The sequence below is a fragment of the Protopterus annectens genome, chromosome 2.part2, assembly GCF_019279795.1.
Source record: "Protopterus annectens isolate FY-2018-M chromosome 2.part2, PAN1.0, whole genome shotgun sequence".
Taxonomy (NCBI): Eukaryota; Metazoa; Chordata; order Ceratodontiformes; family Protopteridae; genus Protopterus; species Protopterus annectens.
This window is the reverse complement of record NC_056730.1, coordinates 459,144,686-459,162,351: the sequence shown is the minus strand read 5'-3', so window position 1 is coordinate 459,162,351 and position 17,666 is coordinate 459,144,686. Positions and strand designations below refer to the sequence as shown.

General features: G+C 36.0%; 1 protein-coding gene across 1 annotated transcript in view; it reads left to right on the top strand.

Moving 5' to 3' along the window:
• The window catches only part of LOC122795957 (soluble lamin-associated protein of 75 kDa-like), a 747,318-nt gene that overhangs the window by 696,299 nt on the left and 33,353 nt on the right, over window positions 1-17,666 (top strand). Inside the window, exon 4 of the mRNA XM_044064439.1 lies at window positions 8,325-8,410. Within this exon, the coding sequence (XP_043920374.1) occupies window positions 8,325-8,410 (86 nt within the window). The remainder of the gene's footprint in view (window positions 1-8,324; window positions 8,411-17,666) is intronic.

Here is a 17,666-nt window from a genome sequence, read left to right as displayed (position 1 = left end):
TTTTACTTCCCACTAACTGGCTGGTAACAACTGATGGGTCTACTGCACACATCTTTGACCTGCTGAACAAGTGGCAATATCTAGATTTATTTTATTTTTAAAAAGATATCATGATGTGATACAGTGCTGCCAAGTATTAAAGTAAACTCTTTTCATAGTGTTTAGTTCTTCTCTGTCTCATGCGCACATTGTACTTCCAGGCTGCATCTGCTACTACAGTGTCATCTGATCTTGAAAGGTGCCACTTCATTGCAAAAAAAAAAAAAACGTGTGCATGCACTCTTTACTAAAGCCTGTCTGTAGCATATGTTATGAAAGGGGGGTGAAGGAGGACTAAAAATCAGAATGCGCTGGCAAAAATGGTAAGAGTTGTGAGGTGTGGACCAAATATCTATTTCTGTCCCCCAAGCAAGAACTATCCAAAGAAAATGCAGCTGTATACATTTTCTAGCCTTTTAGTATGGGGGCTTCCACTACTGTTGCCTTCGATGGACTGTCATGCTGATCGCCACATATTCCTGATGCAGTTTTGTCCACATGACCAAGTATTGTCAAGGAGTAGCATAGCACATAAAGGTAGCTCATTGCAGTCAGAAACCAGGGCAGTTTGAGATAATTTTCATCATAAATCTTGCATTTCTTCTCATTAGGTCCTTCTGCTACCACGCTATTGATTTGCTTCATTTTTCATCTTTAACAACATTACCTGATAAACAGCCTTTGTAACTGTAAAATTTCATCTCCATTTGTTTTCACAGCAGAATATGAATCAATTTTCACAAACACGCCAATCTCAGGCAGCTATCATACCCATACTGCAGTTAAGTAATTTACCCAGAGTCTTATACATATTTCTCTGAATCAGTATAAGTAACACCTTCACTATCACTTGAAAGTTGGCCATAAGCCAAGTGGGATAACTCGGTCAACAAAATGTAAATGAGAATAACATAAATTAAAATTATAATTACTGTCATTTCTAGGAGTATGATTTATGTGGATGATGTTGTTTTTGTGGGGTTTTTGTATGATGAGTTAGTGATTTTTTTTTTATATTTGTGAGTTAAATGTAATTGATGATGTGTACAGAATGGTGATACATACTTGATAATGCACTGAGTGCTGATAAATAATATTCATATTGTATGTCATATAAGTACTTTTACCATAGCCGTTTTATCAGTATTTTATTAGTGTATAAGTGTAGGCATGGATGTATATGTGTACAGATATATATATGAGTGCACAGTATGTATAGGTGTGTGTTTGTATATATATATATATATATATATATATATATATATATATATATATATAGGGTAACAGTTCACTGTGATTAATGTTTATGTGGTTGATGAAGTGAACTGTAGAATGTTCTTTGCAAACATTAATTTTATTGAATGTCTTATTTGCTGAATGTCATTTTTGCTGCAAAATATAAGTGGGTTGGTATTGTGTGAAAGTATGGGTGAGAGTATTTTCATGTTAAGGTTAGAGCAGAAGATAGGTAAGGGGATAGTTGTAGTGTTATACATTTGTGGTAATGTGTGGTGTGTTTTGGAATTAGGGAACAGTGCATTTGAAAGCGTCTGCTGGTTGGAGTTAGAAGTCAGCTAGGTAAGAGGATAATTTTAGTGTTGTGCTCATTTTTATATGCATGTGCAGTGTATCGGAATGTCTTGTGTATTGGTACTGTCAGGGAAATATTTTTTTTCATAGGATAATGTGTAGGGATGGTGTTAGGGGCAGGATTAAGGCTAGCAAACATGAGTGAAGTGGTTGGGTTTAATTTTAATCTGAGATAGGCAGGCAGAAATATCTCCCTGTAAACTGAGATATAAACGCAGAACAAATTATATTAGTTCACAGATAAGGCACTGTAACTCTAGACAATGTGAGACAGTAAGAATTAGTCAGTTTGCAAAGTGGGGTGTTGATGACCATACAATAAAGAAATGGCAGCATAAACAAGACATTACTGAACAGTGGGAGAAATGAACTTGCAGTAAACATATTATTATTATTATTATTATTATTGTTATTATTATTATTATTATTATTATTATTATTATGGGCCTTCAATAACTGTTTGTCCTGAAGGCTGTCATTTATTTTATACTCCATCTGTCTTCTTACACATCCATTGTTAGCTTTTTGACTGTTGCACTGACCCCTTTCTTAACTCACTTCTTCAGCTGACACCACACAGATGAACCTGGATATGTGCTTTCACTGGTGGAACTACAAAAAAGTCTTTGGAAGTATAACATTAATGACTTTGCTTGTATGAAGACCAGGGATTTGGGTTCAGTTGTAAGAAGGACCAGGAGGCCAATAATCATTATTGTAGTAGCAGACTGTTGGCATACTTATTGAAGGAGTGTGACATTCAGTAATGTCTTCCACACATATTCACTTTTGCACACTCATTCTATTAGATGTCTGTCTCACACCATCCACACTTCACTTGTGATCCTCTTTAGTTTCAGGGTTAGTGGTCTTTAATGGAGGTCATACAAACAGCTGAGTTGTACTCCTGCTTCCAAGATAGATGAGCAAACAGAGGCCATTACATCATCTCCCACTCAGCTAACTCCTGTGGTGCCCCAGCTTCATTCCTTCAATGGCATGGCCAATGGCATAGATAGGTGCTTTACACAGTAATGGTTGTAGTGGATAACTACCAGTTTGGTCATGCAGAGTTTACCAAGTTTGGTCAAGCAGAGTTCACCAAACTCAACTGATTCTTTGTCTCAGAGTATAATCGTTGCATTCGATATAACAACCACAGACAGTAGTATGTCAGAATCCTCCACAGTGGGAGGCTGACCTTTGCTCCTACAGAAGTTAGATTTTTTTTTTATTTGTGGTTTGTGTGTTTGTTAAAGTGCATTTCCAATGAATTCTTCTTGCTGAAACTACACTTGCCAAATTTTGAGCTAGTTGAAAGGCAGTTTATTATAAATACCAGGATACAGTAAGAAACTGTGAAGTGCGTCTTATAAATTACCACAAAGCACAATGATGGAAATGGTATCTCATGTTGTAGTTTAGATTTGAAGTTGCAGTTTGAAAAGTAAATATTTCAAAAATTGGTCAGACATGACCTACTTTCAGAAGAAATGTAGAAATTAATCTGCTGTGAACCACAACACATTATGAGAGAAGATAATCTTAAAAGAAATGGCAATATTGCTTAATAATGTGTATTTTATGACTGCCTGCATTAACTGCAAAAATACATCTGGTACTTACTGATCATAGTAAACAGATATCACTGCTGCCGGATGTACTGTTGTAGAGGTTTTTGTCATGACTACATCTACAGTGACCTTTATTCAAGTAAACTAAAAATGAAAATACCAAGCAGCAGCAACCAGATGAAAAAATGGCACAGACTGTTTATTCAAAGTATTCAAAGTAAGCGCTTTCGGCTGCAATAATATACAGCCTTCCTCAGACAAAGTACAAAGCCACAGCATTACACTGGGCTTAAATAATAATTCAATCCACTTCAGCTGACCTAAACAATTAGCAAATTAACAAATTAACAAATTAATAAGGCTTATACATAATTAGTATGACCCCTACCCATTTTCATATATAAATATATAACTATATAAAAACATAAGTATGAATATCCGATAAAATACAATGAAACAAAATAATTTAAATTTAATATATAATAATAAAAACCACTCAACATGTATATAAATATATATATATATATATATATATATATATATATATATATATATATATATATATATATATATAAATATATATATTTAAATGTAAATATAAATATAAAAAACACCAACCATATTATTTAATAACCTTACTAAGAAGGCATCATTGCCTACTAATTTATCTACGTAAGGCTTTTAATTTTAAAATACACTTAATAGAGGCAACATCATTTAGCCCTGGTGGTAGCTGTGCAGATGTTCTAACTTTCCAAAACAGCTCCTGCTCTTCTAAATGGAGCTGCCAGTTCCCACCTCTAATGTCAGTATTAACCTGATGAATAACAGCAAATAGGAAACTGTGTTCTGGATATTCAAGAATGTTCCTAGCTAATGCGTTTGTCAAATCGTTCCTTCCTATGGCATATAAATGTTCATAAATTCGCTTTCTTAGTTTCCTCTCTGTTTTGCCAATGTAAAAGGAAGGACATTTTTCGCAAACAGCAACATAAACCACCCCACTTGACTCACAGTTAAAGTTTCCTTGAATGGAAATATTTAATTTATTAATATTGATTTTACTACAAGCTGCAACATATTTACACTGGCTACACATTCCACATTTTCGCATACCAAATATTTTTTGTTTACTAGTATTCCTACTTTTTTCCACAATTGCTTTTAAATTGGAACCCCTTCTATATGCAAACATTGGATGTGTGCCCAATGTTTTAGCTAATGCTCTGTCTTCCAAAATGATATTCCAGTTTTTAGTCAATATGTCCCTAATAGCCTGGAAATCAATGCTATACATGAACAAAAAAGTAATATTGTTTGATACCAAACCATTATTATTATTATTTGTGCCCAACTTTGTCAACCTGTCCAATAATGCACCTCCCAACAATGGCTTAAAATTACCGTTTTGTCTTTTGGTCTGCACTAACTCTTGTAACTGATTTATTAAATTATGTGGGTAGCCTCTACACAAGAACATTTTGCCTATATTATCACATTCTCTAAGAAAGTCAGCCTCCTCTGATATCATCCTAGCAGCCCTAACAAGCTGTCCTTTAACCACACTTCTTTTTTGATGGAAAGGGTGACAACTTGAAAAGTGAAGGTAACTATTCGAGTGAGTTGGTTTTCTATGGATAAAAGATTTAAACTTGTTGTTAACCCTATCCTTAGATATAGTTACATCTAAAAAGTGCATTTCTTCCATACTCACAGAGTATGTAAACTCCAAAAAGTCAGTCATAATTAAAATGCTGTCTATGACGTCAGAAATTAAATCCGGTGAACCATTCCAAATGAAACACATATAATCTTGGTATCTTGTATACCAAGTGACATGTTGTTGATATAATTCATTATCAAACAAAAATTGATGTTCCCAGAATGCCATTACACTATTAGCAAAGCTACACCCGCATGGTGAACCCATGGCAATTCCAGTATTTTGTAAGTAAAATTGATTCTTAAACACTAAAAAGTTATTGGATAAAAATATTTCCAGGAGGGTCTCCACAACATACATCTGCACAGAAGAAGAAAAATTCCTGGTCCAATCTATACCAAGTTGGTGTGGAATTACAGTGTATACATCTTTTACATCTACTACCAGAAACACATACTCTGAATTATATCCAGTTTTACTAAGATTTTCCAAGTAGTCCCAGGAATCTTTACATATCTGGGGTTCACCTTGTAACATTGGCTTAAGTATCCCATCCACAAACTTCGCACAAGCATAAGTAATAGATCCTCTCCCGTCAACTGTTGGCCGAAATGGGGGATCTACTAAATTTTTATGGATTTTCGGTGTGCCAAATATGGTGGGAATTTTTGGAGCTGGCATGGATAGGAAGTGAAAGGTGTTACAATCAATGCTTCCTTCCAGAAATAAATCATCCAAGATGCCCCAAATTTTCCTATAGGCTCCATTTATCTCATTAAGACTGGAAATCGAATATATGTCAGACTGCAAATGGTTTAACATCTTTTTATCATATAAATATTCATCCATGAACACCAGCTCCCCTCCCTTGTCTGGTTTCATGACTATAACCTTACAGTCATGCAACAAAGCAATAAATTCCAGTTCATTACTAGAGATGTTACTTGTTTTTTTGTTACTTGCAGCAAAAAAATTATTATTAGGCTTAGTTCTTAAATCTATTTCACAAACTTTTTCAAATATATTCAAAATGCAATTCAATGGCAGATTAAAAACACTTGATACTCTCAAAGTATTACAAAGGGCAGGTGTATTACCTAAAGAAACTGCTAAGTTCAGTTTCCTAACAAATAATTTTAGGTCAATGATAGTTTTAACCAAATTGCCCCTTCTATCGGGGACAAAAGAGAGCCCTTTCGAAAAAAAATTCAACAACTGGTTGGTCAACAGTCAAAACCGTGTAGTTGTAAATTTTAAAATCACAGTTTTGGCTTGTGAGAACTGTAGGTCCCATCATTGGAGGAAGCATCATCTCCTCCATTGATTCCGTCTCTTCCTCCTCTGTGGTTGACCCCCGTAGTTGGACCTGGTATTGTTGTTCATATGTCTGTTGTTGTCCCTGAGAAAATCCTGATTATTGTCATTTTGTTCATGTGTGTAATTCTGATTTTGGTTATTGGTATTATTGTTGCCACTGTTAGTATTGTAATTATTGTTGGTTTGGTTACAAATACGTTCGCTCCTACAAACTACAGCTTGCTCTTGATTTTCGATGTTATCAGTAGGGGTAGCTACCTGATTTTCAGCCCCTCTATTAAATGAATTATTCCCTATTAATAGTGGAGGGGGATAGGCTTTGTTATTTTTATAGTCATAGAGGTCTCTGTCCATTTTACGTTTTTTATTACTAGCCATTTTACTCATAGATGCCTCTATACTAGAAAAAATCATTAAATAATCATATTTATAACGTGGAAAATCACTATCTTGCGTTAATCCAGTCTCCAGTACTTCAAGTTCATTTATGAGTACTGTGATTTCACAGTTATAAAAATTGATTAAGGATGACAAAAAGTCAAAGCCCTGTGTATCAAAAAGGGCTAACAGCTCTTTATGAAAAACTGAATTGTTAACTAACCCTGCAGGATAGCGCCATTGGCGTAGTCCCTTAGGAACCACTTTTTTAGATATACATTCTTGCAGATAGGCGACTTCAAGTTGCAATTTCTTGCATCTAAACAGTTTTTGATCAAACATATTAAGTTTATCCACAAAGTTGCTCACCGCTCTTTCTTGCTCTACCATATTTCCATTATGATTAGCTAAGGCTCCAAAAAAGTCTTTTTTACTCAGAAACGATGCCATAGAAGGTATGGTGGTTATATTATTGCCATCGTTTAAAATCCTTGGCGACTGATGTCCTCGTTCTTGTGTGGCTTCCCTACTAGCCCTACGAACGCTAGCATCAGTGTTGAGATGTTCAGATGCACTATTACAGGGCTGAAGTGGCAACGGATTTCCTTGACGTGTTACAGAAAGTGCAGCTACAACAGAATCCCCCCTAGCATCAACGGGGGCTCCAGAAACGATGCCGGAGGCATTAGCCTCCACTTTTTGTGATAAATCCTCCACTCTCGTTAGTAAAAGATTGACCAAGATAGTCAAGTTGCCCAACTCTTTCCCTTCGTCAGCTTTACTGATAACATTAGTTTTGTTAGACGAACTAGTGTCTCGCTCTTCGTCCTGCGAGAAAAGCAATTGTGTGGCAGTCCTATTATGCCCATTCTCCATACTAGGCGTAGCGTTACTGCTAGGCATATCGAAATGTAACCAACAGACAAAAAAACAACAACTAAACTAAAAATGAAAATACCATTTGCAGCCGAAAGCACTTACTTTGAATACTTTGAATAAACAATCCGTGCCGTTTTTTTCATCTGGTTGCTGCTGCTTGGTATTTTCATTTTTAGTTTAGTTGTTGACCTTTATTCAAGTAGTAAGTCTGAACACTGGGGGAGCTGGCTGGGGAGATAGGATTGAATGGCGAGCGAGTTCTGTCTTACAGAGATTGTAAGTGATCTGTTTGCTTTGGCAACAACCCCCTGACATTTATTAGGGTGTGGTACAATCAAAGCAGTACATGGGATATCCAGGATAGTGATGTTCGACCTCCAGATGTGAGACTGCAAAAGCACACTTCCGGTTACTGAGTAGCAATCTTTGTATGTCCAGCATCATTTAGAAGAAATAAGTAGGTGTAGCCCCTCATTATTAAAGGCTCCAGGTACATTGTCCTCATGGGTAGTTTGGGATATCAATTATATATGGCCGATGATCATGTTTTGGGCATAGGATAGTGAATTGGAGTTGAAGTTCATTGCTGGAAGATGTCACTGGTTTAATTCGTTCTCTCAGTGAGATGAATAACGGCGTACATTTAGAATAAATGGCCTTATTGTCAGCAAAAATGATGGCCTTAGCATAATGCTGCAGATGAAGAATGACTCTTTTAACAGTTCGTGGATATTACTGACTGTATTTTGTATGTTAGTACTGCCTTGGCTCCATTTTATAAGATGACTATAATTAGCTAATGGTACACAAGACTGTCTGTTGCTAAATAGCTGAAGTGCATTTGTAGTATTGTCTTTTTCATTTCTCTGCTTTGCTTCCAATAGCTGTGGCTCTATATCTTGTTGACCAGTGGTGGGCTGTGGAAGATATTTTGAAAACTTCAGATAATTTCCGAAATGGTTTAATTCAGGTAATGCTACTAGCACCTTTTATTAGGTCATAAAGTATACGTTGTACTTCTACTGGGTCTAAGTGAAGAACTCTAACTTTATTGCTATTACATTCCAGATCATTTTTGTGTAAAAAATATAGCAGCAGCAATTTACATGCCACAATCAAAGTTTTAAATAAGAAGTAGGATTTTGATGAGTCCTTTATGCTATTCATTAACACATGCTACTGAAACAAATATGCACCATTTAAGGTACCCTAGCGCGCACACTCTGAGGTACTGCTTCGGACCATGCAAAACAAATCTATTGTTTCTTGCAAGGGGCAAGTCCCCTTGTGCCCCCCCTCCTCAATCCCTGCTTATTATATATACTAACTCCAAGATCACACAGTCCCAGGGGAAGCAGCATATTCCCAAATCTAGGAATTGTTGATCTTGCACGCCAGTTTACCATCTGTTTTGACATTTAAAGTGGATTCACAAAACAGATGCCAACACTTGGGAGTTTTGCTTATAAAAGACACTCCCATCTATCTATCTGTATATATGTATATATATTTATATATATATATATATATATATATATATATATATATATATATATATATATATACATAGATTAACTTCAGAAGACTGAAATCCCAAAATCTTGAATTTGAGAAGACTGAGACCAAAATCTTGAAAGTTCAAAAGACTGAAAACTCAAAATACTGAAAACACAAAGGATATCAACACTTACTATAATCCAGCAAAAGTAGATACAGAAAAAAAATACAAGACAAACCATATTGCTTTTCTCCAAGTTTAAGCAGGGGGGCAAGCACCCCTGCACCCCCATGTGGGGGGGGGCTCCACCCCCCCCACACCCCCGCTACTTAAATATATCAACTCTGATAACATGAGTTATGTTGTACTATAGCAAGTTAGAAGGGAACAAGACTAAGGTTACAACAGGCAGTCATGAAACACATAATGGTATGTTTGCCATTTTGTTTTGTGGAGTGCGATCTTGGAGTTGATATATTTAAGTAGGAGGGGGTGTGAGGGTGTAGGAGGGCTTGCCCCCCTCTTTATACTTGGAGAAGTGGCAAATGGTTTATCTTTTATTTGTTTCTGTATGTAGTTGTGCTGGAATATAGTAAGTGTTGGTATCCTATGTGTTTTCAGTATTTTGTGATTCAGTATTTTGAGTTTTCAGTCTTTTGAACTTTCAAGATTTTGATCTCAGTCTTTTGAAATTCAAGATTTTGGGCTTTCAGTCTTCTGAAGTGAATCTATATATATATATATATATATATATATATATATATATATATGTGTGTGTGTGTGTGTGTGTGTGTGTGTGTTCTGTTTGTACATTTTTTTAAATACACACACACACACACACACACACACACACACACACACACACATGCACATATACATACATGCACACATTCTTGAATGAGGACACTGCTTAAATAATGGCTCTGTGTGTGACAGCTGAACTTTCTTGTTTTGTATAAGGAAGATTTGTAGAAAGCATAGACTTATCTTTGACTACTATCCTACAGTACCTTTGTAAGATACACTATCTTTCACATGAAATGCTAACATGTTCAGTGCTTTTTCACTGTATTATTGAAGATATGTTTGCACTCTTACAGTGATTCTGCTGAACATGTTGTCCCCGTAACCTCATACTGCACATATGCTGAGGTAATTGGACACTGAAGAACAAAACTTTATAAATTCTGGCTGCTTGCAGGCGTTACAGTCCAGTCCACATATATGTTAACAACCTGCCACTTCTGAGCAACATTTGTAAGTGTGCATTTGCTCTTCTAATCTTACGAGTTATGTGGTTTGGCATCCTGTGCTGTTTGGGAGCTTTGGAAGCAATTGCCAGCAGTTTAGAATTTTAACTTGTCTTGAATTGTACTGTACCTTTCTCAAGCTAGCTAATATTACTCAAGTTAACTATGTGGTTCAGTGCTGAGCACAACTACAGGTGTTAAAAGAAAGACTTTGTCACACTCGGTCATTCACTATATGATACTTTGTAATGTTTTAGACACTTTAATCTTTTTCATTTATTATCTAGCTAACAGGATGGTCATAAAGATTTTTTTTTCCTTTTTTATCCGTGATGTAGGTCACAAGGGCAAAGGTAAGTATAATATATGAGGACAGTTAAGAGTAGCCAGTCAACCATGTCTTTAGGGGCATACTGAAGGACCTGGATAAAACCATGTAGGCACAGGAAGAACATAAACACTCCACACAGACACTGACTGGAAGTCAGAACTGAATCATGGACCCTGGAGTTGTGAGGCAGCGGTCTTAATCAGCGATCCTTCACAGTGTCACTACCCTTTTTACACTTTCTGACCATTTAACTTTTTTACATTTTTGAATCTTACAGTTGTGTTCAGTATGTGGCTGGCAGCATTCATCTTGACATCTTAACAGCATGATTCCTGCATAGCATAAATATTATCCTAGTAATTCATGTGGCACGAGTGAATGAGGTTTCAGGTGATCAAATTAAAGTTGATTACGCTCAACTTTGCAGTGTTTGCTACAGAAAATAACTGCTGGTACAATTTCTGTTTGTGCACCAGCAGTGATGAGATGTCTGAGGTCTTTTCTCTTTTCTCCATGATTGTATGGCCATGAAGTTACTGTATTTAAATAAGAAAAGTGAAGGGATGAAGCCTCCCACATACAGGTGCAGGAGTGAGCTTGCCACCTTGCAAAATGCTATTTATAACTTTTTGTCAGGGTGAAGCATGGAGAGTCATAGGGGAAGCAAGCACAATTTTTTTTATATGTTAAAGCCATATGTTACAAATTACTTAAATGACAGCTTCACCCTAAACACAACATTTCCTTTCCCCAGAATATATTTTCGTCCCAACAGAAGGATCCCCATACTTTCACATATTAAAAATATTGACTTAGTATTTTTTTCTCCTCTATGGCATACCTGTCTTAGTTTACTCAGTGCACACCATGGTTGGGCTGAGTAAAATCTCATGATACTTTCTTTAGGAATTTAACTCGGCACGTAAAAAATCGGCTGCCAATCATTAGCGGGCCGGAGTTCCACTGTGGCGACCCCTAACCAGGTAAACCGAAAGACACAATAACTTTCTTTAGGAATTTATTAGCCTTGCTCTTGCATCATTTTTCCTATCACAACTAAAGACCTTTGCCAGGGAAAAAAATGACAAGATACTTGTAACTCCTTTTTGTCATTGTACACCATTAACATTAGCAGGCAATGGGTTAACAATCAGTAGTAGGTATCCACTAAAGTCATAAAAGTATTTGGGCACAAAATCCACAATTCTTCTATGTCCTGTCATATAAAACTGCATTCCTCCCTTCCCATGCATAATAAACATGATTACCCTTTTGTAGTCTGAAAATTAATAAACCTGTTAACCTTTGAGATCTGCTTCACTAATTAGCTGAATTTTGCAAGAAAGAAAGTATAACATTCTGGCTGATTCAGGGAAGGAAAGTGGAAGGAAGACAGCATCTCAAATTAACAAAATATCACTTTTTCAACGGATTATGTTATCTCAGTTAGTTCTTTCCTGTTCTGCAATAACTTTTCACAGATGTTTGTAGGAAACAAATATGTAAGCTTCTCTGGAAGATGCCATTGACATTTTACTGGGAGTTCTCAAAACTAACAATATTTCTCACTACTTCCATTCCAAGCGAAGGGGAATATGATTTAATAGTACAGACTACGGCATTATAATCTCATCAGCTGTGCCCACAGTGGATAATGGGCAAGTAGAAACTTTCTGAAAAAACGAGACCATATTAGCATGTCTGCTTCCTTGAGAGAATTCAGAGTTAGAAAAAAGAGAACTAGCAGTAAGTAGTTATTGTGCTGTTGTCAAGTTTGGATTGTGTAAAGCTTTGCGGTAAGATAAAAAAGTGTACATTTTTTCAGCTTCTCCCTGTGGTGGCCCTTGAAGTGGGTATCTGGCACTAGACTAAAAATTCTCTTTCCATCTTAGTATTCCTCACATATGCAAGCCTACTGCCTACAAAGAAGTGGTCAAACAGAGTATGGCATTACAAAAAGAGGTAATATGATGAGGTTCACTGTATATCTATAGGCATACTCTGGTCTTTTTGTACCTGGCACAAAAAGTTAAAGGAACAGTCCTAGAACTCAAGAGAAAATATGTTTGTATATGGCTCTATTTCACAAGCTCGAAGTTTCTAAAACTTCAAACTGCAAATGGTCGAGACCATAAGATCGAAGTTTTGAAACTTCAAAATTGTAATAAAAAAATAAAAACAGAAAAAAAAATGTTTTTGCAGAGGACAAGCCCCCCTGCACCCCCCACACCTCCCGCTAAATAAATATATCAACTGCAAGATTGCACTACAGTGAGGAAAATGGTAAATTTCCTGTTCTGTGCTGTACGGCGACCTCCATTCAAAACGTTCAAAGTTTCAAAACTTTGATCTTATGAGCTCGATCATTTGCATTTCAGAGTTTTGAAACTTTGAGCTTCTGAAGAGAATCCGTGTATGTGTGTGTGTGTGTGTGTGTGTGTGTGTGTGTGTGTGTGTGTGTGTGTGTGTGTATATATATATATATATATATATATATATATATTTATGTTTATGTATATGTGTGTATGTATATATATATATATATATATATATATATATATATATATTCATGTTTATGTGTATATATATATATATATATATAAATAAAATACACACACACACACACATATATATATTTAAATTAAAAAAATAAAACATTTCTATCACCCTGGAGAAAAGTACTAAGCTGAACCAGTGTTGAATGCTTTCATTCTTTATTAGTGTCAGGAACTTCTTCAGAAAAAACTGTAATGGGTGAGTACATAGTGTGTGGACCACTAAATATAGTAAAGCAGTCAGTAAAAACAGCCAGTAAATTCAATGATCAAGTAAAATATAAAAGCAAATATTTTCTGCAACTCATGGTTAAAGCAATAAAATTGTAGTAAAACTGGTTAGTGATAACAAACAAAGCATGGAGGAATTAAGTGTACACAGGTTACTAGGATCAAAAAGAAAGTGGCTATTCAGGGGACACCTGAGGCAATGTAGTGCCTTTTAATGTTTTGAGTATTATTTAAACCTGTGATTAAGTCATCACCCAGATAAAACTGCCATATAATTTCACATAGCATTGTTGAAGTTCAGTAAAAAAAAACTGTAACAGAAGGAACTGGTGGCAACATAAACCGAGTAAACAAAAACTATTGCAATTCCTTGTCAGAAATTATCGCTCAGTGTATTGTAACATTGCTAGAAATTATCTGGGTGGTGAAAACAAAGTGGGGGCAAAGACAATGTTAGGCCAGAGGTTAAAATAAAATAAAGGAAAGGTAGCCCTTACATAGCATTGAATTAAAAAGAAATTAAGAATCAGTTTGTATACATTCATATGTTAAAGATACACAGACAAATTAGTAAGTGGCTGTTCAGGGGTTACATGAGCCAACGCAGTGCACATTTAATGTTCAAAGCTTCATTCAAACCAGGGTAAAATTCCTCTCTAAGGAAAAGCTGCCACTTAAGTTCTTATACTTTAAGTAGAGCATCAGTATCCCCACAAAAGTATTTACCTGTTCACTTACAAAAAAAGTAAAGTTTTGGAATTGGCGACAAAACAAACTGTATTTACCATTAGCATTTTTAAGTCCTTGTTACGAATTGCCTCATTATGTTCTTTAATGCAGCTAGATAGTTTGCTGCTACTCTTTCCAATGTAGAAGCTATTGCATGTACTGCAAATACCTGCATAAACAACACTGGTGCTGTGACAGTTAAAGAATCTACGGAAAGTAATCTTGACAAATAAAATTCACATCCTTTGTATATGAAATTGCATGCAACACATGATCCACATGAGAACATGCCTGGTTATTAAATAGTTCTCCGAATGTTTAAGCAAAAAAGGAACATTGGAATGTTCAAAAGACACATGTAAAGTCTTAGTTTTCTTATGTGTAAAAGTAGGAGTTTCCCCTAAAATAGCAGCAATGCCTCTGTTACTCTTGACTATGTGTCAGTTGTTTGTGATGACGCCCTGAGTTGGTATCAAGTCCAAGCTAATAGGGAGGGGAAAGCTGATGGTTCGGGCCACAGTTGGGTTGCAGTTGGGTGTAGTGGGGGTTCACTTCAAGTCAGTGTGCTGATTGGATGCTGAAGAAAACCTGTATAACAGAATAGGTTTAAACTTGGAAGCCCGTGATTTGCTGACTTCTGCAAAAATGTTATCAATGAATCGTATTAAGTAGTTCCTATTTGCAAATAGGCTGCTGAGGATGATGCTTTCTTTTAAGAAAATACAAACGGCCAGCACCAAAGAGGAATCCAATCTTTTTATTTAAACATGAAGCAAACCAGTTTCGTTCCTGAAGACCTTTATCAATACAAAAAACAAAGAAATGCACTAATAACACCCTTTTTAAAGATATATTCCTTGATTGTCCCACCAATCAGAACAAAAAAGTTATCACTTAATTAAGTGTAATAAACACACCCACAGTAAAATGTGTATACAATACAGCCACACAAGGAAATATATTCAGTATAACCACATAAAAAAACTGTTAAATGCAGGATATATAGACATATTTGATAAACCAAAAATAAAAAACATAAAGAACTTGAAGAAAGAGAAAACAATGCTAGAAAATTATGTAGAGCCCAATATAATAAATTATCTGTAACAGAGACCTATATTTAAACATACTAGACTAAACCTCAATACTACATTTAATGTATAATCTTATAGGTGGTCATTGAGTCCGGGAGGGGAACAAACCACCCCAAACAAATGATCCATGACCTTTTCTTTTTATTAAGATATTCATGCCATTTTTGCTTGGAAAACTTTAAACCTACAACCTTGTCAGTGATGTTAAGATGGAACTTAGCCGTTTTATGAACCAATGTGTGTTTATATAAGGCATTTGTAATAACCTTATTTTTGATATTACTCAAATGTTCTGACATCTGTAATTTAAGAGACCTGGATGTTTGGCCTATGTAAAATGCAGAGCAGTGACATTCAGCTAAATAAATCACCCAACTGCTACTACAATTTGTAAAAGTCCGGATTTCAAAAACCTTTGTAGTGTCTTGGTTTTCAATACATACCTACAGAAGGTGCAATGTTCACAGGGAAAACAACCATATACTCTAGTACCATCTAAGGTGCATTGGGTTTTCACTTGAACAGATGAATGTCTCTTGTAGAAACTAAGATGTCCCCCTAAAGTAACCTCTCTCTGATAAGAGAAAGCACATCTATTGTCCAATATCTTGGCCAAGTATTCATTAGAATGTAGAATGTCCCAGTGTTTTGTACCAACTAAGATGTCTAGTATTTCTACCAAAAGTGGTAGTAAACCTGATTGTGATTTAGAACCTTGATAAATGAGAAGTCCATCCCTGGATATCTTGTCCACAATGGAACTAGTATATGACAGATGTTTACTGGAATACCCCCATTCTATAAATCTGTGGGTTAAATCCGTATTGAAATGGACAAGATCCGTCTGATTTGAACATATTCTTTTAATCCTCATAAATTGGGATTTTGGAATGTTTTTTGCAATATGACCTAGATAACAGCTGGATGCATGCAGTAATGAGTCGGCGTGAAAGGGCTTCGTATAAACTGTACTAGCTAGAGTGCCATCTTGCTGTTTGTTAACCAGAACATCCAAAAATGGGATGGACTTTCTATGGAAGGCAACAGTAAAATGAATGCCCCATTTATTGTCATTTAAATAACTGACAAATTCTTGTAAATATATTGCATCAGATTTCCAAATCATCCAGCAGTCATCCAGGCACCTACGCCAAATGTTCATTTCATCCATAAAAATATTATGGCTCCAATCATAGATCATGTGATGTTCCAGGTAACCAATGAAAAGGTCCTCATAAATGGGGTCAAAAGCCGCCCTCATAGCGGTACCCTGAACCTTGAAATAACATTTCCCATTAAAAAGAAAAACATTCTTCGTTAATACGTGCTCAACCAAACAAAGAAAAAAGGTATTAAACCTGGGATTGTACAAATCCAGTTCGGTGAGCCAAAATTCAAGTGCCATAAGGCCAGCCCAGTGAGGGATGCTAGTATATAATGATGTTACATCCAAGGTGCACAATAGCCTTTCATCTTCCACCTGAGAGTCAGAAATAATGTTGAGAAACTTTGTTGTATCTTTAATCCTAGCCCTAACTCCTATCAAAAAAGGCATAAGATATTTGGTAAGATTAACAGAGATGGGTTCCGTTAAGGAACCCCTTCCAGACAGAATTGGCCACCCCGGGGGATTATGAAGGCTTTTGTGCACCTTGGGAAGCAGATAAAGATGTGAGAAGAAGGTTCACTAACTTTAAGATGAAAACAGGTTTGTTCATGTATGATGTCCTCACTATTAACCATATCCAAAAAATTATCAATTTCAATTTTGAAATGTGAAGTTGGATCAATAAACATATTCATATAGAATCTGGCATCCTGAAGCTGTTTGTTGGCCTCAGTTTCATAATCAGACAAATTCATAACAACTATAGAACCCACTTTATCTGCTTGAACTATAACCAGATCTTTCCTACTTTTAAGCTTGCAAAGGGCTTCCCACTCTGCTTGATTTAAATTATTGAAAAGAAAACCCTCATTGGTATGACCACCAAAATGTAACTCTTTGAGTATGCATTTCTGTAATATCTCGATGTGTTTATTCATTGGTGGTACAAAACTGGATGCATGGAATTTAAATCCCACCTCATTAGATTCTGTGTGGTAACAGTGGACTCCCAGCAAAGGGAATCAGTGTTGAGGAAAATTTCTGTATCCAGGAACTGAACTTTAGAGCCACATCCCGAAATGGTAAAGCAAAGAAATGGAATGCTGTTGGAAAGTTATTGAATAAAAGAATTTAGCTCCTGTCACGAACCCTGCCACATACAAAAAGTATCATCTATATAGCAGTGGTAAATGGAAGCCAGGAAGGTGGACAAGGGTACTGGATTCCCATCCACTTAATACTAAATTTGCATAAGCAGGAGCCATTTTAGTCCCCATAGCAACCCCTTTAATTTGTTGATAAACAACGTTGTTAAAATGAAAAAAATCTGCAGTTTGTTAAAACATTCCTGGATCAGCACTCGGCCTTCTCCAGTGATAAAATTAGCACCATTTGCAGCCTCATTGATGTGATTCTTCACGGGAACGTTT